Below are 10,618 nucleotides of genomic sequence, written 5' to 3' on the forward strand. Positions count from 1 at the left end.
AAGAACTTTCAAGAACTCTGGACTATTTTTCAGGTACTCCATCATAAGGAAAAGGTTTGGGACTCTTGAAATGTCTTGAAGTTCATTGAGTACGGAAATGGTATTTGAGGCTCTTTTAATGGGTGTCTGGAGGATCTCCAGAGGGCTCTGCCGGTGTGGCAGTTGAGGAATCCTGAATGGTGCCTTGAGTAGGCCTATCTTTAAATTTTTTACAGTGATGGGTCCTGCCGCCCTGCTAAGAACCTAAAATCTGTCCTTGATCTTAATAGAGACACTGGTCTTGTCTTAGAATACCCTTTCTGCCAACAATTCAAATTTAACACAGCACTAAATAAACACTTTGGTGATACTCGTTATTAGGTATCTTTGAACAAAGGTTCATTGGTGCATTTAGAATTAGTTAGAACATCGGCAACATAATTTGCCCTAAGACACCGTACAAGACACAGCACAAGGAAAGCTTTGGGTCTGGTACCCAAATTATAAAGCGCCATTGAATAGGAATTTCGACTCTATGGTAAAGAGTTAATTGTGTGGAATTGCGTTATTTTCTTTAATTTTTTTGAACGTTTTGACCTCGACTCGACCTATGGGTCCCTTTTCTGTGATTCATAGTTATAGTATTTTTTGCAATATGAACTCTTCATCTTCAGCAGGGAACTAAAGGACCTCAATGTGTCATCATGGCACAGGAAACGTGCGCGACTGGTATTTTCACGTTTCACTCTAAACCCGAAATTGGTTGTTTGGCAATCCCCTTGTATTTCAATGAATGAACGTTTAATGTTCATGCAAACAAAATAAAAAAAAATGACTTTGAGTCAGAAAATGGGAAATCGAAATATCCATTTGATGTATTGCAACAACCCACAACAAAACCTCATATTGTAACTCGCATTCCAGTCCAACAATACACAGCAGGTAACATTTTTGCACGAAAGGTTTTTGATCACAAATATTCCGTGATCAATATAAAACTAAACATCTGTAATGCAACTCTTACTGTTTTTGATTAAGGTTACTGGTGTCGAAAAAGCCATTTACCAGACACTCCAGAATATTGGCACCCTGTTTGAGAATGATGGTGTTCCTGACCAGTGGAATGCGCAAAAGCTGGATGACTTTCTAAACATCATATACCGCCAGATTGAAGACAGCAAATGCGTAAGTGTTGCCTAAACTCCTCACATCTGATTGTTTAAAACGTCTAATTGCCCTTGTGCCAGTCAGCATAATTATTTTTTGTTACTGTGTGTTTGCCAACATAGGTGATGAATAAGTCTGAAGCGACACAGGATTTCACAAGCAGAGATGATGCACTCAAAGCTTACTTCGATATCATATCCACAGATGTGAAAGAAAAGGTACGCTTGAATCCCCAACCAATATAACTTTAATCTGTTGGTGTTTTATTATAAACATTCTTATGCTGAATGTCGTTCATTTCTGTGTAGGGTTTTAGTTACTGCGCATGGGAAATCATGAGGAAGGAGATTCTCCACACTCTCAAGTTCATATTGACGCAAAACTCCGACATCATGTTATGAGCACACAGAACACTTTTTATTCATGTAATTTTATTTATTTATTTTAGTTATTCATTTAATTATGTATTTATTTATGAATGTATTCATTAATTGATTTATTAATGAAATGTATGTATTTATTTAGCCTAGCTGGGACAGAGTATTTCGCGTCAAAGTCTGTTTGCTGTAACGGAAAAATCCGTGTCTATTTCACTTTCGAATTGCGTCACAATGTTTCATCACCATTTTCAAGTCCATTCAGCACTGGACAGTTCCCAGTCAGAAACATTCAACAGTGCTTTTAGCTTGTTGTGTTTTTTACTTTTTATATTTATTGACTTTTTTTAATAAAAACATTTCAAATAAAGTGACTTCTTGTATTGTATTGAACTCTTGTATTTTTTTGACTAATCCTGATTTTTGCTACATTTGACTCTTGGTGAAATTAGAAATTATTAGTTATATGGAAAGCGTCCAAACGAAATCGATAAAAATGAAGAGAAATAACGAAATAACGAGATAAAACGAGATAAAATCATATAATATGATATAAGCCTACTTGGTGGATATAAAATAATAAGATTTTATTTTAGATTCAGTTAATTAGTTAATAGTCTTGTGATCGGATCTTACCAAACGAATAATCGAGATGTAAACAAGGTCAATGGGTTTGTTCCAAAACCGATATCCAAAACTTTAAAGGAATATTCCGGGTTTAATACAAGTTTTTGTTGACAGCATTTGCTGCATAATGTTGATTTCCACATAGTTTGGACTCGTCCCTCCAACAGTCGATGTTACAGTGAAGCACTTACAATGGAAGTGAATGAGGCCAATGTTTGGAGGGTTTAAATGCAGAAAGATGAAACTTATCGTTTTTAAAAAAGCACTTGCATTAGTTTTCTACTTCTGTTGAAACTTGTGTATCATTTGAGCTAAAGTAGTTTAATCATTTTAATCGTTTTTATGGATTTTTTAGGGTTTAAAATGTTACCTCGTCTTGGCAACGAAGTTTTAAAATTGGACATACTTTTACACAAAAAGGTTGATTTTATCACACTGGAATAAAGTTAATGAGCATATTGTTTATGTCTTGTGGCTATGTTCATGAAACAGTCTTTTAATGTTTAATGACTGGATCTGTTTACTTCCTCACTGTAAGATTTTTCAAAGAAAAGTCGAAATATATTTTTGTGGTGATCAACATTATGCCACGAACGCGATCGATTGAGTTTAACTTGTGTTGAACCCGAAACATTTCATTCATTTAAAAACTTTTCTTCTTTCTTAAGCTTACGATTGTCCTTATGTACCTCTTTATCTTGCGTTGCGGTTTGTACAGCATAGCTGTGTTTATGTATTTATGTGATTTACTTTTGTGATATTTATTTTATTATGGTTTTACAGCACAGTGGTCAACTTTTGTTGTTTTTATTGTGCTAAATAACTTGATAAATTGTGCTAGGAAACTGTTGCCTTCTGGCCGACGCTACAGAGCACTGAGCACCAGAACCGTCAGGCACAAGAACAGCTTTTTCTCTCAGACTATCCATCTCATGAACAATTTAAAAAACTATTACTTGTAAGAAACAGCCTAGTCAATTCTATTATTTAACATATCCTACCTCTTCTGCATCACATTATCTTGCATCTGTGTAACAGATTTGTATTTGTACAAACTATATATATATATCACACTAGGCAATAAAGCTCAGTCTGATTCTGATGATGAAACATGTTTTGCAAAGCACAGGTATAAACTTTAGACCTTATATAAGGTCAAAGTTCAAAGAAAAACACAGCACACAAGCATAAAACAGTGATTTACTGCCTAGAACAACAGGACAAATCAAAATTGTATACTTTAATTTTTTTCATAAGATTAAAGATTATGGATGGGTAAACAGTTAAAAATTTGAATTATTGCCGTTAAATAACATCTTGTACAAGATTAATCAAACTTAACGCCCACTCAAGACCAGCTTTCTACAACCACAAAGGAGCCAATATTTTCCAAATAACTGAACACAAAAAATGATGTGAAGTCCCCCCCACAATTGAATCCGTTGAGAGCTCCCATTCAATAGTTTATTTTTTCCTGTGTAAAGTAAATTGCCTTTGTAGACAGTTCAGTGACGACAGCCATTGCAGGTTGATGACAGAAGTGATACATGATGTTACTATGCTCTCACTTAAAAAAATAATATATTCCAACATCCTATTAACTAACTAATGACTTTGCAGAAGACCTGGTTGAACTCCATATTTGTCAAAATATTGAATATAGTATGATGGCATTTTGAAGTGATTTTAAGAGCTTTAGTGACTGTGCTCTGGTTCAATACCACAGACCGAGAACAAAACCAACTAAAAACTAGAATTTTGAGACTTTGAGTTCAAGAGAAATGATCTGTGATTATCACAAATACACACATTTTTGGGTATTGCCCATAGAAGTATACTCTGTGGTTATATCAACGTCACTCATCTTACATCCCTCTTCTCTTTTTTTACCGCAACACTCTTTTATGTGGCTGATACGTTGGGGAAACCTCTTCCACCACCTCCATCGGAAAGATTGTGCAGTGACATAAATTCATAATTCAGGGAATCCACAATAAATAACTTTATAAATGAGTAAATCGAACATGTAGTTATTTTCAGCCTCTTTATTAGGCAAATTACTTTGTATTCTCATAGAAGACTTTAGGATAGATATAGGTTTAGTTAGTTTGGTTATGTATTTGGTTCATTAAAATCAATTTTGTTTTATGTTGACTTTTATTGTGTGTAAATTAAAACATTTTGTAGGTATATATCTTAGCACTGTGTCCCTCTGTCTTTCCTTTTTTAATGTGTTGGGTCTGTTTATGATCATTAGAATAATATATTTAAAATAGCGATTTCTGGGCCTTTGAAAGTGTTGGTAAAGTCTTTGTCAAATATTATTATTTTCTGTGCTCAGCTCTATATTATTTCATTGCACGTAGATTCATCTGTGTGACTGAAATATCTTCAAAAAACAAAAAAGTCTTAGCAGAACTCACAAAATTCTGGTGAAGTCATAGAAATTCACTGATCAAACCTGTGTCTGGTATGTTAACATCAGATCAAGATTTTTGAGTTTTTCCACTCAAATGCTAGAGATAATCTTTTAAAATATTTGCCATTGCCATTATTTTTTTTATCTTGTTTATAGTTTCAGGTTACCTAATGTCCTTGTGATGAAAAAATCAGTAACATCTTACTTGTTATCTTAACGGCCACCTGGTGGCAGTGTTTGATGCTGTAAGGGAACTTTCAATTCTATTTATTTGAATATATGAAAGAAGTCCGTTTGATTTGCATATGGTGGGCATGACATGTCTAGTGAATCTCAGTGTGAGCATGTGTTCCTGTATATGTTTCTACAACTCCAGCATTCACTTTTATTTGACTGAAATGACAAACAATGATTTAACATATTTTCCTAATTAAAATGACAGTTCCTTTAAAAAATCTAATTCATATTGGATTCATGGATTTCCTATTAAGCGTTCTAATGATTGTTAATGACCTTTTAATTAAAGTTATTCTGATGTTATTTAAAATGTCTGATAATTTAGGCTTAGCATTGGCTTGTGAAAGCAGTGAATTAGCTCAACCTTGTAAATGGTGTATGATTCATAAAGCGATCCTAATGATTATTTCATCACTTTAGAGGTGTCTGAATGTGCGATTGTGTCTGCGCTTTCCTTTGTAGGACATTTTCTACTGGGCAAACCAACCGAAAGTGCTTAATTCCTCTTAAATAACTGATAGTGTGCTATTTTTAACTTGAGGGAGAGATGATCATGTGATTTTCATTTATTTCATAATCATTTATATGCACACCCTTTCAGTTCCCTCTAATTTTCACTTTCCAATGTAAGATGCCAGTGGGGTCTCTCCACTATACCAACGTGCTTAAAATATGGCAGTCATTGTATTTCACCAGAAACAAACCATGGATAACGATCTGTGTTTTACCGACATGGTCTTATTGCATGGAAAAAAAGAGAAAATAACCACAATGTTCATGCATAAAGACTAAAACATTTATGCACATACTGTCATGTTTTGCAGTGATAATGACCCCAAACCCAAACTGCTCATAATGCCTCGGTACTGTCAGTTTAAACCAGACTAACAGAATGACAGGACCATGACACATACACACAACCTAGGGCAAAACTTATGAACCCCAGTGAATAATCATTCTTAAGACGCCTTTTCATTGTCTCCTATACTGATGTCTTACAGTTGAATTTCTGTAGTATTTCTGAAACTGCTGATCTCCTGTGAATATCATGCACAACAGTCTCAAGTTTGTAAAGAGAATGGTGCGAAAAACAAAAAACATCCATTGAGCAGCAGATCTGTGGGCGAAAATGCATTGTTAATGACTGAATGGCTAGACTGGTCCAAGATGACAGGAAGGTGACAGTAACCCAAATAAACATGCGTGACAACAGTGCTATGCAGAAATGCATTTCTGAATGTACAACACGTCGAACATTGAGGTGGATGGACTACAGCAACAGAATACCCCTCTGTGTACCACTGCTTTCAGCTAAGAACATTGCCTGGTCTGACAAATCTTGATTTCTGCTGAGGTACACAAATGGTAGGCCCACTGCAGCCTCAGCTTTCTGTTCTTGGCTGACAGGAGTGGAACTAAACTTAGTCTTCTGCTGTTGTAGCCCATCCGTTTCAATGTTCAGCATGTTGTGCATTCTGAGATGCTATTCTGGTTAGTACAATTGAACAGAGGGGTTATCTTAGTTAATGTATCCTTTCTGTCAGCTCGAACCAGTCTGGCCATTCTCCGTTGACCTCTTTCATCAACAAGGTGTTTTCGTCCACATAACTGCTGCTCATTGGTTGTTGTTGTTGTTGTTTGTTTTGTTTTTTTGCACCATTCTCTACACAATCTAGAGACCCTTGTGTGTCTGGCCTGGCACCAAAAATCATGCCACGGTCTAAATCCCTGAGATCACATTTTTCCCCATTCTGATGACCTTATGTGCATGATTTTATACATTACACTGCTGCCACACAATTGGCTGATTAGATAATCACATGAATAAGTAGATGAACAGGTGTACCTGATAAAGTGGCCGGTGAGTGTATATGTTCCCCTGTGAGGTGCATCACTTGCACTAAACGGTGATACTCGCGGAGATGAATACAAATAATAAATAGATATGCATGTAGGACAAATGACCGCCAATAATTTTGAAGGGAACATATGGAGACAAAATTAAAAATGATGAAATATAAATAGTAAATTGCTAATGTATTACTTCTTTATCAATATCCATGCATTTTTACACTTTCAAGTGTTTAAGATAATGTTAAAAAAGTATTAATAATTCTCATCTTGCGCATTCAGACAGATTTGATTGAAATGAATCACATCCGGTCGCAGTGTCACATATGGTGTAGTCGCTGAAGTTCAGGTTTTTAACGCATCCAAAACTCAAAACGGATAAAAAATTTCCAGTCTATCGGACGTCGTTTGTCTTGTGCAGTGAAAAGGTGGCCTTCTATAGGGGTGGGCATCCCAGAAAAATTTTGATCTGGGGCTTCATGAATTCAAGCTATACAGACTTGCTTTAAGGTGACATGGTATTTCAGCTTTGTTAGCTGCTTTATGTTGGGATGAAATGAAGATCTGGTATCAACGAATGTACACATTGCACAAGGTGCCTACTTGACACACAGTCTTTTCTCAGCTCAGCTTTCAAAACTAAAATTTTAAAACACAGTTTAGATAGCATTTGAAACTGTTTCTTTAAAAAAAATATTAACCAGCCGTACACCATGGTCTATGTGACCTTAACGGTACCTAACTTAAGACAAATGCTCATATCAAAAGCAGTTTAATTGAGTCAAAATAACAAAATAAACATGTTGATAAAGTATGGTGGCAGGTTTTAAATAGTCTGCAAGCTTTTTTGGTTGTAATCTGGTTTGAGATTGTAGGCTCATGACCTGGAATACAAGAAAAATGGTCTGTCGTTGTCAAAAACACACAGACATTTGGTACCAACCATGTGCTACAAATAGTAAACTACATACCATAATAAACTCAGAACACAGTTACACTTGACTTCATATAAAGATAGATTAGGTTCACTCCAAGATCAAATCAGTAATGCTCTCCCTGTCTTGGAAGATTGTATAATGTATAGGTCAATTATAATAATCTTCTGATGATTGAAATGGCAATTTTATTACTCACCTTGGATATGTGCAGCCTAAATGAAAACAATTCATGCTTGATATATTTTTGGTCAAATTAAAGTATCGACATTGTAAAATATAAACATAACTAGTGGGGTAACTTGTATCTTGCGGGCCCCAGTGCACAGAAACTGTCAAGCCCCCTCCTTGAGGGACCTTGGTGGTTTTTCATCACCCCTCGGGCCTGCGGTCATTTGTATGGTTTCTTTTGGTCGACTGTTGCGTGCCCCCTCTCACCCCGGCCTTAGGGCCACTATATAATGTATTCACATTTACTGATGAATTTGCTTATTCTGTTGTCTGTGTTTTCGTTTATACATTGGGCTCTTGGATACTATATACATATTTTCATATTATTAAAAATCTAATGAAAATCAACTTAATATGAATCAAGAGGAAATAAGTCTTCATTGTGAATTCACATGAATGAAAGTATCAAATAGGAGTTTAAGACGCCTCGAAAACGCAAAGTCTTCCATCGTCCCGGCATTTCCATTCGGATGTTGTGAATAAGTATGAAATCACCCCTTTCGCTTTTTTATCAGTGCAATGTTGTATATAAACTGTAGTCCTACTATGAGCCTTTCACATAACGAAAAGCACGACTTGTGAAGCAAACCCGACAATTCATTGAGGTGAGCAATCAATTTCTGATTATTAATGACTTGGTATTATATCCTATAATTGTGTTTGAACTTTATCCGACAGATCAGTTTAACTAGTAAGGTCTTTGCCTCTTTATATAGGCATCTGTCAAAATGGATCACCATCTTATGGCCTGGCTGTGCACCATTGTCTGCTTTGCGCAGGTTTGGTCATTGCCAACAAACTGCATCCTCAACAAGCACTTGATGAAGACGTCATACACACTTATAGAAACGATGGTACGTGAGGAAACATTGCTATATATTTATTCAATAAATATAATTCCACCTTACGAATTTATATTTTGCTTTAGGGGGGTCTTTTTCCTTTGCAATGCCTGAAGGACCATGTTTCCATTCCTTTTCCCCAATATGTGTTCCAGTCCAACAATACACAGCAGGTAAAACATTTTTGCACGAAAGGTTTTTAATCACAAATATTCCGTGATCAATATTAAACTAAACAAATGTAATGCAACATTTACTGTTTTTGATTAAGGTTACTGGTGTCGAAAAAGCCATTTACCAGACACTCCAGAATATTGGCACCCTGTTTGAGAATGATGGTGTTCCTGACCAGTGGAATGCGCAAAAGCTGGATGACTTTCTAAACATCATATACCGCCAGATTGAAGACAGCAAATGCGTAAGTGTTGTCTAAACTCCTCACATCTGATTGTTTAAAACGTCTAATTGCCCTTGTGCCAATCAGCATTATTTTTTTTTGGTACTGTGTGTTTGTCAACACAGGTGATGAATAAGTCTGAAGGGACACAGGATTTCACAAGCAGAGATGATGCACTCAAAGCTTACTTCGATATCATATCCACAGTTGTGAAAGAAAAGGTGAATCCCCAACCAATATAACTTTAGTCTGTTGGTGTTTTATTATAAACATTCTTATGCTGAATGTCGTTCATTTCTGTGCAGGGTTTTAGTTACTGCGCATGGGAAATCATGAGGAAGGAGATTCTCCACACTCTCAAGTTCATATTGACGCAAAACTCCGACATCATGTTATGAGCACACAGAACACTTTTTATTCATGTAATTTTATTTATTTATTTATTTTTTATTCTATATCTTATTTATTTATTAATTAATATATGTATTTATTTAGCCTAGCTGGGACAGAGTATTTCGCGTCAAAGTCTGTTTGCTGTAACGGAAAAATCCGTGTCTATTTCACTTTCGAATTGCGTCACAATGTTTCATCACCATTTTCAAGTCCATTCAGCACTGGACAGTTCCCAGTCAGAAACATTCAACAGTGCTTTTAGCTTGTTGTGTTTTTTACTTTTTATATTTATTGACTTTTTTTAATAAAAACATTTCAAATAAAGTGACTTCTTGTATTGTATTGAACTCTTGTATTTTTTTTTGACTAATCCTGATTTTTGCTACATTTGACTCTTGGCGAAATTAGAAATTATTCGATAAATGGAAAGCGTCCAAACGAAATCGATAAAAATGAAGAGAAATAACGAAATAACGAGATAAAACGAGATAAAATCATATAATATGATATAAGCCTACTTGATGGGTATAAAATAATAAGATTTTATTTTAGATTCAGTTAATTAGTTTATAGTCTTGTGATCGGATCTTACCAAACGAATAGTCGAGATGTAAACAAGGTCAATGGGTTTGTTCCAAAATCGATATCCAAAACTTTAAAGGAATATTCCAGGTTCAATACAAGATTTTGTTGACAGCATTTGCTGCATAATGTTGATTACCACATAGTTTGGACTCGTCCCTCCAACAGTCGAGGTTACAGTGAGGCACTTACAATGGAAGTGAATGAGGCCAATGTTTGGAGGGTTTAAATGCAGAAAGTTGAAACTTATAGTTTTTAAAAAAGCACTTGCATTAGTTTTCTACTTCTGTTGAAAATTGTGTATCCTTTGAGCTAAAGTAGTTTAATTATTTTAATTGTTTTTATGGATTTTTTAGGGTTTAAAATGTTACCTCGTCTTGGCAACGAAGTTTTAAAATTGGACATACTTTTACACAGAAAGGTTGATTTTATCACACTGGAATAAAGTTAAAGAGCATATTGTTTATGTGTTGTGGCTATGTTCATGAAACAGTCTTTTAATGTTTAATGACTGGATCTGTTTACTTCCTCACTGTAAGATTTTTCAAAGAAAAGTCGAAATATATTTTTGTGGTGATCAA

The 10,618-nt window shown here is 35.2% G+C and overlaps 3 protein-coding genes across 3 annotated transcripts in view; 2 read left to right on the forward strand and 1 right to left on the reverse strand.

The window, feature by feature from the left end:
• LOC127647672 (interferon alpha-13-like) overlaps positions 1-10,618 on the reverse strand; it is a 69,911-nt gene that overhangs the window by 56,180 nt on the left and 3,113 nt on the right. The gene's annotated exons all lie outside the window — the stretch shown is intronic.
• Positions 898-1,547, forward strand: LOC127648149 (interferon alpha-13-like; the record flags this gene model as incomplete). The annotated part of the gene is made up of 4 exons (XM_052132742.1): positions 898-921; positions 1,018-1,164; positions 1,269-1,364; positions 1,455-1,547. Coding segments are annotated over 4 exons (360 nt in total), but the record flags the coding sequence as incomplete, so codon positions are not given.
• Positions 8,552-9,460, forward strand: LOC127647172 (interferon alpha-13-like). Its single transcript, XM_052131273.1, has 5 exons — positions 8,552-8,677; positions 8,752-8,838; positions 8,937-9,083; positions 9,188-9,283; positions 9,368-9,460. Exons 1-5 carry the CDS (start codon positions 8,552-8,554, stop codon positions 9,458-9,460), a joined length of 549 nt encoding a protein of 182 aa, XP_051987233.1.

Source organism: Xyrauchen texanus, chromosome 8 (assembly GCF_025860055.1).
Source record: "Xyrauchen texanus isolate HMW12.3.18 chromosome 8, RBS_HiC_50CHRs, whole genome shotgun sequence".
NCBI lineage: Eukaryota > Metazoa > Chordata > Actinopteri > Cypriniformes > Catostomidae > Xyrauchen > Xyrauchen texanus.

What these genes read in the sequence shown, in the direction of transcription:
- LOC127647172 (XM_052131273.1), top strand. Translation starts at nt 8,552, where the DNA reads ATGGATCACCATCTTATGGCCTGGCTGTGCACCATTGTCTGCTTTGCG. An exon ending in ACACACTTATAGAAACGATG is followed by an intron (nt 8,678 to 8,751) that starts GTACGTGAGGAA and finishes ATTTTGCTTTAG; the next exon opens with GGGGGTCTTTTTCCTTTGCA. An exon ending in CCACAGTTGTGAAAGAAAAG is followed by an intron (nt 9,284 to 9,367) that starts GTGAATCCCCAA and finishes ATTTCTGTGCAG; the next exon opens with GGTTTTAGTTACTGCGCATG.